This window comes from Elephas maximus, chromosome 2, assembly GCF_024166365.1.
Source record: "Elephas maximus indicus isolate mEleMax1 chromosome 2, mEleMax1 primary haplotype, whole genome shotgun sequence".
Lineage (NCBI taxonomy): Eukaryota > Metazoa > Chordata > Mammalia > Proboscidea > Elephantidae > Elephas > Elephas maximus.
In genome coordinates, this window is record NC_064820.1 from 80,227,206 (window position 1) to 80,241,519 (window position 14,314).

General features: G+C 39.7%; 1 protein-coding gene across 12 annotated transcripts in view; it reads left to right on the plus strand.

Moving 5' to 3' along the window:
* The window catches only part of ANKDD1B (ankyrin repeat and death domain containing 1B), an 80,922-nt gene that overhangs the window by 59,760 nt on the left and 6,848 nt on the right, over positions 1 to 14,314 (plus strand). For 9 of the 12 annotated variants that reach the window (XM_049866019.1, XM_049866047.1, XM_049865994.1 and 6 more), the window contains 2 exons: positions 3,416 to 3,514; positions 6,741 to 6,836. The exons of 1 other annotated variant lie outside the window; for it this stretch is intronic. In XM_049866019.1, coding sequence (XP_049721976.1) covers positions 3,416 to 3,514; positions 6,741 to 6,836 — 195 coding nt within the window. The remainder of the gene's footprint in view (positions 1 to 3,415; positions 3,515 to 6,740; positions 6,837 to 14,314) is intronic. 2 more of the 12 variants (XM_049866084.1, XM_049866012.1) reach the window with 1 other exon arrangement.

Below are 14,314 nucleotides of genomic sequence, written 5' to 3' on the forward strand. Positions count from 1 at the left end.
TTGGAGTGAGATGCAGTCTCATTGTAGTTTTGATCTGCATTTCTCTAATGGCCAATGATTGTGAGCATTTCCTTATATATCTGTTTGCCACCTGAATGTCTTCTTTAGTGAAGTGCCTGTTCATATCTTTTGCCCATTTTTTAATTGGTTTATTTGTCTTTTTGTAGTTGAGTTTTTGCAGTATCATGTAGATTTTAGAGATCAGATGCAACGTATAGACGTATAGACAGGTCGTGTTTTTTAACCCATTCTGCCACTCTCTTTCTCTTTATTGGTGCATTTAGTGCATTGACATTTAGTGTAATTATGGATAGGCTTGAGTTCAGTGCTGTCATTTTGATATCTTTTTTTGTGTGTTGTTGACAGTTTCTTTTTCCCACTTAATTTTTTGTGCTGAGTAGATTATCTTTATATATTGTCTTTTCTTCTTATTTGTTGATTTTGTTTCTGCTGAGCTTTGTGTTTTATTTTGATGATTAAACCAAAAGCAAACCAAACCCAGTGCCATCAAGTCCGACTCATAGTGACCATATAGGACAGGGTGGAACTGCCCCCTAGAGTTTCCAAGGAGCGCCTGGCAGATTTGAACTGCCAACCCTTTGGTTAGCAGCCATAGCACTTAACCACTACACCATGAGTAGGATAGTTTATCTCTTTTCCCTATTTTTCTAAGTTTCAACCTAACTTTTATTTCTTTATACTGCCTTCTCTTGGTCTCCGTTTGAAAGATCTATGACTGCATTTCTTAGTTCCTCTTTCTTGTTTGAATGTTGTTTTCTTTTACATAATAATATCACTGTTTCCCTGTTGTGTTTTTTTTAATCTTGGTTTACTTTTGTGATTTCCCTATCTGGGTTGACATCTGATTGCTCTGTCCAGTGTTCTAGTGTTGGAGTGATACCTAATATTATTGATTTTCTAACCAAAGAACTCCCTTTAGTATTTCTTGTATTTTTGGTTTCGTTTTTATGAATTCTCTAAGCTTCTGTTTATCTGGAAATGTCCTAATTTCACCTTCATATTTGAGAGACAGTTTTGCTGGATATACAACTCTTGGCTGGCAATTTTTTTCCTTCAATGCTTTATATAAGTCATCACATTGTCTTCCTGCCTGCATGGTTTCTTGCGAGTAGTTCAAGCTTATTCTTACTGACTCTCCTTTGTAGGTGACTTTTCATTTATCCCTAGCTGCTCTTAAAATTCTCTCTTAATCTTTGTTTTTGGCAAGTTTGATTATAATATGTCTTGGTGACTTTCTTTTAAAATCTACCTTATGTGGAGTTCGATGAGCATCTTAGATAGATATCTTCTCATTTTTCACTATATCAGGGATGTTTTCTGCCAACAATTCTCTCTGTGTTTTCTGTTGTCCCTCCCTGTTCTGGTACTCCAATCACTCGTAGGTTATTTCTCTTGATAGAGTCCCACATGATTCTTAAAGTTTCTTCATTTTTTTAAATTCTTTTATCTGATTTTTCTTCAAATATATTGGTGCCAAGTGCTTTATCTTCAGGCTCAGAAATTCTGCCTTCCACTTGCTCAATTCGGCTTCTCTAACTTTCTACTGAGTTGCCTACTTCTGTAATTTTATTGTTAATCTTCCAAATTTCTTTTCTGTTTGTCTATGGATTTTTGTAGCTTATTAAATTTTTCATTATGTTCCTGAATAATCTTTTTAATTTCTTCAATTGCTTTATCTGTGTGTTCCTTGGCTTGTTCTGCGTATTGCCTGATTTCCTTGGTGATGTCTTGAAGGGTTCTGTATATTAATCTTTTGTATTCTGCCTTTGGTAATTCCAGGAAGGCGCTTTCATCTAGAAGATCCCTTGATTCTTTGTTTTGAGAGCTTGTTGAGTTGATCGTGGTGTATTTCTTTATGTGACTTGATATTGTCTGTTGTCTCTGAGCCATCTATAAGTTATTGTATTAGTATATTTTATGTTCGTTTACTGTATTCTAGCTTCTTGCTTTGTTTTGTTTTGATATGTCCAAATGGGTTGCTTGAGTGAGCTAGCTCGATTATTTTTGCCTTTGGAGCTCTGACTTCCTGTCACCAGATGGTTAGAGCTGTTATCAGGTGTACCAGTTTAGGAATCTATTCACTTCTCTTGTATGGATTCAGCTCAGGTGTCCAGGTAGCTGTTCATGAAGTATGTGGTACAGGCTCTGTCCTACAGTCTTAGAGGGGCAGGGGTGATTGGTGTAGGTACTGGTATCTGACTGCAGCAAGGGGTCACACTCTGAATAAGGCAGGGTGCTAAGAATCATCCCCCAAGTGACTCTGAGGAAAGTGCATCCATCTTCCCTAGAGCTTCTGCAGAGAGACCATGGGCACCCAGTGCTTTTGTTTGTAAGGACTGGGAGGTACCAGTTATCCTTGGACCCCTGTCATGGGTCACTGGGTGACCTGAGTGGAGCCACCAGTCCTTAGGCCCCTGATGTGGGTAGGCGAGGACCCTGTTTAATAGGCAAAGTGGGGTCAATCATCAAACACCCACCTCTCCACCACACAGCTTAAGCAGTTGCAGTCTGCCAACAAGGGCCTATTCTCATGAAATAGGCCCACAAGGTCCATGCAGGGGGAAAAGGTATTCAAAGTCCATGGACCGTTTATGCCTGGACAGGAACCACTTCTGTCCAGAGCTCGCCAGGTTAGTGGAGGTGGCAGATCATCTTTTCCCCCAGTTGTGAATTTATTCCTTTTGCAAGGCTGGGAGAATGGCTTCAGGTTCTCAACAGGACCTATCTCAGGCCCAGGGAAATCAACAGCCTCTGAAGCCGACCTGGGGGTGGGGGGTGTGGTAAAATATACGCAAGTACTTAGCTTCTGCCGAGAGCACCATTCTTCTCTGGTTCTGGAGGTGTGAGTACTGTGTGGTTGGCTGTTTCTCCCTGAGGAAACTATGGCTGAACACTGCCCGCTGCAGCCGCTTCTGGGAATGGTGCCTGAGGGATCCTAGTGATTCAGGTCCGGCAACTCCTTTCTGCTTCTGAACCGTGTCTCCATCCCCTGCCACTCAGTCCATTTTCTATCTTTGCCTTTGATATCCAGGGCTCCTAAAAAAAATATATAATCGTTTCACTTGTTTCTTCAGGTCTTTGTTGTAAGAGGGATGGCTGGAAGCATCTGGCTATTCTGCCATCTTGGCTTTGCCTAAAGACCTTTTTTAATGGTTGCCTAATATTCCAGTCTATGGATGTACCATGATTTATCTAATGAGTCTCTTTGTTAAAGATTCAACTTTCAACTTTTCACTGTTATAAATACTGCAATGAATGCTCCCTGTACCCATTTAAAAATATATGATCATTTCCATTTCCCTTATGTCTACTTTCCCTTTTTCTTTTCACTATGCAAGTTTTGTTTTTCCTCCTCAATGTGCTTGGCTTACAGTTTTACAATTTCTCATGGCAGAGGCAGCAAACCCCTTTGCACGTAGCCGCTGAACTTGGAAATGTAGAAATGGTGGAGACCCTCCTGAAGGCAGGCTGTGACCTGAAGATCATTGACAAGGTGATTCTATCAGCTCCACTCTGTTCAGTTGAGAGGTTTTGTAAGCCTTGGCTGTTGGCTGTAAACCTTGGGCAACAACAGTAACGTATGTTTTGTGAAATGGATATAACCTGGAGAAAACTTTATCTTCACAGTCAGTAAAACATTGGTTTTGATTGAGATATGTCAGTAAGAATTTTTACTCTTGAATAATAAAATGTTTTTAAAATTCACATTATTTATTATATTTTCAAATAAGTTATGGAATCACTTGATCCAAAAATACAAAAATATAAATAATAAAGACTTAGTAAAATTTTCCTGACCCCATTTCTTGCTTGTCCTGTTCTCACACTACCTTTGCCATGTTGCTGTTGTTGTTAGCTGCCATGGGGTAGGCGCCAAGTCATGGTGACCCTATGTACAACAGAATGAAATGTTGTCCAGTCCTGCGCCACCCTCATGATTGTTGGTAGGTTTAAATGCCTTCCAACCTAAGGGGCTCATCTTCCAACACTTCATTGGACAGTCTTCTGTTGTGATCCACAGGATTTTAATTGGCTAATTTTCAGAAGTAGATCTCCAGGTCTTTCTTCCTAGTCTGTCTTAGTCTGAAAGCTCTGCTGAAACCTGTCCACCATGGATGACTCTGCTGGTATTAGAAATACTAGTGGCATAGCTTCCAGCATCATAGCAACATGCAAGCCACCACAGTACAACAGACTGACGGACGGTGGTGGACCTTTGCTGTAGGTATCCATTATCATAGTGTCCTTTCAGAGCGCCTTTGTGCATATATACATGCAAATAGAAATGCCACAAGTGGATGGCTTTAACAAAGAGAAATTTATTCTCTCACAGTCTAGAAGGCTGGAAGTCTGAATTCAGGGTGCCAGCTCCAGGGGAAGGCTTTCTCCATCTGTCAGCTCTGGGAGAAGGTCCTTGTCATCAATCTTCCCCAGTAGAGGAGCTTCTCAGTGCAGGGATCCCAGGTACAAAAGAATGTGTTATTCTCCTGGCTCTTGTTTCTTGGTGGTATGAGGCTCCCTGTCTCTCTGCTTGCTTCTTTCTTTTATATTGCAAAAGAGATTTGCTCAAAACACAATCGAATTTTGTAGATTGACATAACTGCCGCTAATCCCATCTCATCAACATCATAGAGATAGGATTTACAACACATAGGAAAATCACATCAGATGACAAAATGGTGGACAATCACAGAATACTGGGAATCATGGCCTAGTAAAATGGATACACATATTTTTTGGGAACACAATTCAATCCATGATACTGCACCACAATTTTTACCAAAGATGAGTGACTGCTTCCAAGTTCACATTAAGGTCAAATGGGAAAAAAAATGGAGTCAAGGTTTGGTGTAAATTTGACTTCCTGGAAGCCTGTCTTCTCAACCTGAGGCATCACAAAGGTCTAGAGGTCTCTGTCCAGTTCACTTCCTTCCCTGTCCCACCAGCAGCAAAAATATTTGGACTTCCATTCCAGCATACACTCCTTAGGAAGATTTTCTTATGAGGTTGAAAACCCTGGCTCTCAAAATGTTGCCTTCCCAAAATAGGCTAATTATGGTGATTCAAATGGATTTACAAGCCAGAATTTAGACTGTATACAATTACAGGCTTGCTAAATGCCTGCAAAGTGCAGTTCTTCCTAATTTCATTACTCTCTTTTTTGATTAGGGGCTGATTACTTTCAGCCCTGATTTTCAGGCTCACCTGGGTCTTAGAGCCTCGAATAACAGCCAAATAATTTGTGTTGGCGGAAATTGTACTTGTTGCAAATATCCAGAACATGTAAGAGAATTAGTGGGATAATTTTCTGTATTCCTAAAGATAGAAACACAGGATTCCTAAGACTGGCACTTCTGGGCTTATTTCTGACCATTATTCATTATCTTTAGGGTCCCTGAGCAAATTCTTCATGGATCGTTTGAACAGCAAACACGAACCAATATGCGTTTCCTTAGGGAAAAATGTACAGATGTATAGGTCATCCACTGCATAAAATCTACGTACTCTGCTTGCTGAGCTGTGTGCCCTGGCTTTGCGCTGTATCTGTCTTGAGAGAAGTACACATTTTTGTAATTCGTATAAGGCACCATATGGACTTCAGGCAGCTCACATCCCAAATAACATCCAGAACAACCTTTGTTACTCATTCCATTTGGTTAAGACTCTAACCCTTCCACCTTTGTTTAGAGGCAGTATAATAGAAAAAATTCTAGAATGGAGTCCAGTGAGCTGAATTTTATACTATGAATTAGTAGTGTCACCATTATTAATATTACTATCAGTAAGACCCACGCCTTTCCTGTCATATTATTCCACCCTCCTCAACACATGGCTTCCACCTCATGGTCTAAGGTGGTTATTCAAGCTTCAGCCTTCATGCCAGCATTCCACTTAGGAGGAAGGAGAGGAAAGAGAATGACATCCCTCCTCTCTTTAAAGATAGTTCCCAGAAGTTGCACGCACCACTTCCATTTACATACCATTGTCCCGAACTTAAGTTGCATTCCTAACTGCAAGGAAGGCTGGGAAATGTAGTCAGTATTTGGGTTGGCCAAGTGTCCAGCAAAAAATCAGATCCCTTCCTATAGAAGAAAGGGAGAAAAGGCTATTGGGAAGCACTAATAGCCTCTTCCACAGATGGTGTCATCCTTCAGAGGAGAAAACATATCATGATGTTATTTGCTTGCTGAGAACTTCACTGTGCAGTGAGGGAGGAAGACACCTGGGAGTCTTGTAGAAATGTTTGGGTTCTCGTTGATAGAGCATGTGTAAAACAACATCTGTTGATGGTAGATCCCCACCCAATGAATTTTTGTTGTCTAAGTCTTAGGGGTAATTGGTGGAGATGTGATCTGAGCCTGGAAACATTTGCTATGTAGTTATAGTCTTTTTTTTTTTTTTTATAGTCTTTAGAAGACTATCCAAGCAAGTGCCCCCCACCTTTTTGTTTCCCTTTTCCAGTTGACACAGTACCTAAGGCTATTGATAGCTAACATCTCTTGGACAATTACCACGTGCCAGGTGCTATCCTGAGGAGCTTAGTCACATTATCACATTCACCAGACCCAGAGAAGCTAAGAACTGGCCCAAGTCCACCAAGCAAGGAAGTAACAGAGTCAGGATTGGAACCCATGTCTTCTTGTTCCAAAGTTAGAACTAGTTCCAAAGCTAGCTAACTACTCGACAATACTGCCTGACTCTTTCTTCTTTAACTTCAGCAAGGAAAGACAGCCCTGGCAGTGGCCTCCAGGAGCAACCACAGCCTTGTTGTGGACATGATCATCAAAGCAGAGAGATATTATACCTGGAGAGAGGTAAGGAAGGATGATTCTAGCACAGCAAGGGGCTCTTCTGACAACCTATCTTCTGATGGGGCAGTGTGGGGTCTGTGTGATTCTTTTTTTTTTTTTTTTTTTGCTGTAATTGGTAGAGTCCTATTCAGTGCAATTATAACTGTCCTGTCCAGTGCTGCCCTCATTCATGAAATGAACAACTTCTTCTCCTTTCTCCCCTTCCTAACAACATCAGTGTTGTTGTTAACCTGCCCTGAGTCTGCCCCTGACTCATGGCAACTCATGCACAATGGGATCACACCATTGTGATCCATTGGATTTTTTTGAAGTGGATCTCCAGGCTTTTCTTCCTAGACCATCTTAGTCTGGAAGCTCTGCTGAAATTTGTTCAGGATCATAGCAGTCCGGTGGTGGCTGCATTGCCTGACAGTTGAACCCGGGCCTCCCTCATGAAAGATGAGAATTCCAATACTGAACCAGCACCGCCCCCTACCGACATCAGAGGGTGGTTGTGTTCCATTGGGCCAAGCAACCACATCCATGTCAGCTCTAGTGGGCCTAGCGTGCATGCCATTGGTGGTTGACTCACTGGCTGTGTCCTCTGTCCTGGAATCTCTGGCCCTGGTTCATTCTGGAAGCTTCTAGACCAGCATTCTAAAGTGGTAACAAAGCTCATATTTATGGCTCTGCAGTTTTCAACACACCCATTTGCTGGCTCTCTAGCACTGAAGTATTCTGTGACAGTTACTAAAACCTTATTTAATCTAGAGAACACACACACAAAAAAACTAGTCTCCAAGTCATTCTTTCTATCTTCTTTCATTTATTTTTACTTCCTCTGATATCTGCCACTCATTTAGTGGCTCGACAGACTGACTTCCTCCCTAAGATTCAAGTCTCTGCCATTAGGCAGGAATTTCATTACCAGACACAGCCTTCAATTTCTGGGAATGTGTTGTTTCTATCCTGGGCTGAATGGCCACCCCTGATTCCATTGTGGGAGCAGTGGGGGGGGGGGGCAGTGGTTAAAGGCGGGGCTGGATTAAGGCATGTGAGGGCCCTAAACACTATAATCTGTGGTGCCCCCTCCTGTGCTTACTCATGCATTCGAACGGGATATGTGGTATATGTGTGTGTGTGTCTTAGCTATCCATGATGAAACTTCTTTTTAATTTTGACTATAAGAGATTGAATGAAAAAGTAGCATATGCCATTTTATTGGAATGAGATGAACTGGATTATGAAATTTTTATTGGACGCAGCATACTAAAATCTACTATATACCATAATTTCTACAAAAATCATATTTCACATATTCTACAACAAAGACAATGAGTCAGTAAATTCAGTTGTTTCAACAATCATTGTAAAATTCATGGTGAAAAATTGACTTCCACCAATTTTGCTTTAAACAGTTCATACTTCAATTTTGATGCTTGATTTGTAATAAATGCTGTAAGCATAAATGAACAAATGAAAAGATGCCATAAAAGAAAAGTTAATAATCAGAAAACAAATATTACAACAAGTTACTAAATTTTATTTTTAGATAGATCTTTCATCTCTAACATGTTGTAATTAAAAACCCTTCTATTCTGTGAAGGGAAAGAGAACACACAGTACAGGAGAGGTCAGCACAACTGGACTAAACCAAAAGCAAAGAAGTTTCCTGAATAAACTGAACACTTCAAAGGCCATCGTAGCAGGGGCAGGGGTTTGGGGACCATAGTTTCAGGGGATATCTAAGTCAATTGGCATAATAAAATCTATTAAGAAAACATGCTGTGTCCCACTTTGGAGAGTGGCATCTTAAACATAAGCAAGCGGCCATCTAAGATGCATCAATTGATCTCAACCTACCTGGAGCAAATGAGAATGAAGAACACCAAAGACACAAGGTAATTATGAGCCCAAGAGGCAGAAAAGGCCACATAAAGCGGAAACTACATTAGCCTGAGACCAGAAGAGCTAGATGGTGCCTGGCTACAACCGAAGACTGCCCTGACAGGGAACACAACAGAGAATCCCTGAGGGAGCAGGAGAGCAGTGGGATGCAGACCCCAAATTCTCACAAAAAGACCAGACTTAATGGTCTGACTGAGACTAGAAGGACCCTGGAGGTCATGATCCTCAGACCTTCTGTTAGCCCAAGACAGGAACCATTCCGAAAGCCAACTCTTCAGACAGGGATTGGACTGGACAATGGAACAGAATATTATACTGGTGAAGAATGAGCTTCTTGGGTCAAGTAGACACATGAGACTATGTGGGCAGCTCCTGTCTGTAGAAGAGATGACAGAGCAGAGGGGGTCAGAAGCTGGCTGAATGGACATGCAAATAGAGAGTGGAGGGAAGGAGTGTGCTATCTCATTAGAGGGAGAGCAACCATTTTCAGTGAAATAAGTATAGCTTGATATTTCAGTTTGTTGGAAGATTCCACTCCTGATCTTTCTCATACAGATCAGCTAAGTATTGTTTTAAGATATGTACCTCCAACAGATTGAAAACCTGTAAAGTGATTTATCACATTTACTAGGTTAAAAAGTCATAACAGTGAAGAAATTGCAAATCAAGTACTTCACTATTTATGTGCAGTTTGAAAAACTGACTGTTCTAAGTCCAGAATCCAGTCCTATGAACTTTATCACTTATTTATTAATTTTCCACATATTGTTTTAGACATATACGATGGGTTGCCCTTTCTTTAAAAAAAGTTACCATATTTTGAGATGTGACCTACTAAAAATGGATCAAACTGAGCAAAAAGTTCAAGTAAACCTCCAAAATTCCCATTTTGTGGGGACCTAGACATTTTTTCCTTGAAAAGATAGTACATGTTCATTGATTCTTATAATGACAGCAACAATGCATTGTAAAATGGCTTTCCAGTACTGATGTTCTTCTTTAATTTGAGTTACAAGTTCATGAGCTAAGCCAAAACCATGTCTTTGGTTTAAACATGACAACATACAATCTCTGTGAATTGAACTGTTTTCATGTTTATCAATTACATTCAAGTTGCATCAATCACTAAATCCATCCCTAGCAAATTGAGAATTCAATAATTTAGAACTGAACCGTTTGCAAACAAAACAATATACAGGGTTGACTGATACAGTAGCTACTCCCTCTTATAATTTTCACCCTAGAAATATATTCTGGCTACAGAACCTTGTTTGTTTACTATCCAGAAATTTTTGACACAGATTTTCAAATGGTCCACTGTGATGTTGACAATCACTTGGCCCTCTTTTGATCCAAAATTTACATCATAACAAGACAAATTATTCCACAAAGCAAGATCTGTATTTCTGTTATTTATGGGGTCTGCAGATGCAATAATTTCACATTATAAAATAGTTTCACTTTTTACATCATTATTAATTTTTTACTTCAGCAAGGAATGGATACAGAATTTGGAATAAATTCTGTTATATTTGTATTGCTATTAGTAATTTCAGCACGAGTGGTGCTAGTACAATGATTTGCACCCATTATACTTGAGTGTTCATAAGAAGTCTCTTGTGATGCATTACTTTTTCAAAAGAAGTTAATTTTGGAATTGTCTCTGTTGTTATGTGCCATCCAGTTGGTTCCAACTCATAGTGACCCAGTGTACAACAGATTGAAACACTGCCCAGTCCTGTGTCATCCTCACAATTGTTACTGTGTTTGAGCTCATTGTTGTAGCCACAGTGTCAATCTATCTCATTGAGGGTCTTCCTCTTTTTCACTGACCCTCTACTTTACCAAGTATGATGTCCTTTTCCAGGGACTGGTCCCTCCTGATAAAGTATCCAAAGTACATCATCACTTCTAAGGAGCATTCTGGCTGTACTTCTTCCAAGACAGACTTGTTTGTTCATCTAGTAGTCCACGATATATTCAATATTCTTTGCCAACACCATAATTCGAATGCATCAACTCTTTTTCTGTCTTCCTGATTCGTTGTCCAGCTTTCACATGCATATGAGGCAATTGAAAATACCATGGTTTGAGTCAGGTGCACCTTAGTTCTCAAAATAGCATCTTTGCTTTTTAAAAGTTTAAAGAAGTCTTTTGCAGCAGATTTGCCCAATGCAATATAGAGTCATTTGATTTCTTGACTGCTGCTTCCATGGGTGTTGAGTGTTTATCCAAATAAAATGAAATCCTTGACAACTTCAATATTTTCTGTTTATCATGAAGTTATTTATAGGTCCAGTTGTGAGGATTTTCATTTTCTTTATGTTAAGGTGTAATCCATACTGAAGGCTGTAGTCTTTATTTTGTGTTTGTGTGCATTAGGTAAAAGTTTACAGAGCAAATTAATTTTCCATTTGATAATTTGTACATAAAGTGTTCTGTGGCAGTGGTTTCATTCCCCACAATGTGCCCACACTCTCCCCATTTCTGTCCTAGGTTCACCGTTTCCTTTTGTCCTGAATTACTACTCCTTCCTTCATCAGTAAGTGCTTCAAGTCCTCATTGCTTTCAGCAAGCAAGGTTGTGTCATCTGCATAGCACAGGTTGTTAATGAGTCTTCCTCCAGTCCTGATACCACATTCTTCTTCATATAGTTCAGCTTCACAGATTATTTGCTCAGCATACAGATTTAAACAAATCTGATGAACGGATACAGCCCTGATGCACGCCTTTCCTGATTTTAAACCGTGCAGTATCACCTTGTTTTATTTGAATGCCTGCCTTTTTGTTTATGTACAGGTTCCTCATGAGCACAATTAAGTGTTCTTGAATTCCCATTCTTGGAAGTGTTATCCATAATCTGTTATGATTCACACAAATATCTTTGCATAGTCAATAAAACACAGGTAGACATCTTTCTGGTAATCTCAGCTTCCAGCCAAGATCTATGTGACTTCAGCAATGATATCCCTCGTTCCATGCCCTCTTCTGAATCTGGCTTGAACTTTTGTCAGTTCCCTGTCCATGTACCACTGCAACCATTTTTGAATTATCTTCAGCAAAATTTTACTTGCATTTGATATTAATGATATTGCTCGATAATTCCACATTCTGTTGGATCACTGTTCTTTGGAATGGGCACAAACATGGATTTCTTCCAGTCAGTTGGCCAGATAGCTCTTTTCCAAATTTCTTGGCACAGATGATGAGTGAGTGCTTCCAGTGTTGCATCCATTTCTTGAAACATCTCAATTGGTATTCAGTTCCCAAGCCTTGTTCTTCTCCAATGCCTTCAGTGCAGCTTGGACTTCTTCCTTCAATACCATGGGTTATTGATTATATGCTACATCCTGAAATGGTTTAATGTTGACCAGTTCTTGGTACAGTGATTCTGTGTATTCCTTCCATTTTCTTTTGATGCTTCCTGCATTGTTCAATATTTTGCCCATCCTCTGTTGCTGTCAAGTTGATTCTGACTTATAGAGACCTTATAGGACAGAGTAGAACTGCCCCATAGGGTTTCCAAGGAGTGGCTGGTGGATTTGAACTTCCGACCTTTTGCTTAGCAGCCAAATGCTTAACACTGCGTCATCAGGGGGTCATTTTTCCCATAGAATCCCTCAGTATTGCACCTCAAGTCTTGAATTTTTTCTTTAGTTCTTTCAGCTTGAGAAATGCCAAGCATGTTCTTCCTTTTTGGTTGTCTAACTCCAGGTCTTTGGACATTTTATTTTAATACTTTGTCTTCTCAAGATGCCCTTTGAAATCTTCTGTTCAGCTCTTTTACTTTGTCATTTCTTCCATAAAGATTATAGCCTTGGAAGCCCTATGGAGCAGTTCTACTCTGACCTGTATGGCAATGAGTTTATGGTTCCAATGTGTTAGTGCCAGAATTTGAGCCCTAATTGCTCAGGTATCTACCCCTGAGGAGTCTTCAGCCTAGACTGCTGTCCAGATTACCAATCCTGGGAAACTTCTCTTTAAATCCTTAAAGCAGAAAGCTTTTTTTTTTTTTTTTTTTGCCTTTCTCTCTCACAATCCTATTTAATTGCCTCAATTGTCATATAAAAAATATGGATCATTTTAAAGGCCATCCAACCACTTTGCAATTTTTCTTATTTTCCCGTAAAATAAAACAAAAAAACTAACATTTTAAAAAACTTTTAGGTGAAAGTTTACAGTGCAAATTAGTTTCTCATTCAAAAATGTATCCACAAATTGTTTTGTGACATTGGTTGCAACCCCCACATTGTGTCAGCACTATCTGTAACATATTTTTCAACAGTTTGCATTCTCTATTTAATTTCTTCTGTTCTTCCTCCTCCTTCCTTTTCCCCTTCCTCTCATCTTCATTCTTCCTTTCTTCAATCATCACTGTGTTTTATTGAAGACAACTTTACTAAGTTCCTCCTTTTCTCTTGTTCTTTAAATTGTTGTGTTCATGTTTTCTTAGAAATATTCATTGGTTGTATTTTTAATGCCTGCAAGATTGTTTAGATTCTTTTGGCTAGATAAGAATAAGTTACTTCCCCCTTAACAAATCTTTAATATATAAAAATTAGATGAACCTTAAAAATCATATATAATGCATAAATATAGCTGAATGAACCCCCCAGAAATGATAAGAGTTGTTAACCCTGGTGGCAAGTGGGGGCCCAGGGTTTGGGGTGAGAGAAGCACTTATTTTTTAATGTAAATCCTTTTGAATTTTTTTACCAAATGCAGTTATTATTTTAAATCCTCTTCGTTCATTATATCCTTACCTAATATAAAATGGATTTAATAAAAAGATTAAAGAGATGATTGAAATTTCCTCTCTTTATATCCATTTAACCATCTAACCCAACCAGCCAATTATCCATCATTAAATTCAGAGGTTTAGAGGCAAAAGGGAGCTTTTTAAAATCTGGTTTATGCTATTTTAATATCCACCACTTCTGGCTTATGTTTCTCCTGCAAATAGCTCAGTGCTTTGGCAGACAAGCTATTTAATGCTTTCACTGACTGCTTTCCAAATCCCCTGAACTTTCTAATGGAAGCCAGAAGGACAGCCCAGCACAATCCCAGAGTGCACAAAGCATCCAAGTTTCTCAAAGCAATAAAAATATGATAGTGTGAAGATGAATGCAGGAGCATTTTGCAATCTCACGTTTCTTGTGGTGTTTAGTGTTTTGGATTCATCATTGTTTCAGGGGATGGAACGGGGAGAAACGGAAAAAGGGAAGTGGCTATAGCTCCCCAGTTGTTTGGGTTTCTCCACTATCCACCTTCTACCTTCTTGGGGCTGTGTGTCCTGCATGTCCTCAACTGATATGAAACACTCTGATAGAGGATTATTTTGAGCCCTAATGGCATATGCAGGGTCCTTGGGTGGCACAAACGGTTTGTGCTCAACTACTAACCCATCTGTAGTGCTGCTGAAGAAAGGCCTGGCGATCTGCTCCTGTAGATTTGTTGTTGTTAGATACCATTGAGTTGGTTCTGACACATAGTGACCTAATGTATAACCGAATGAAATGTTGCTGGATCCTGCGCCACCCTCACAATCATTGCTATGTATGAACCCATTGTTGCAGCCACTGTGTCAGTCCTTC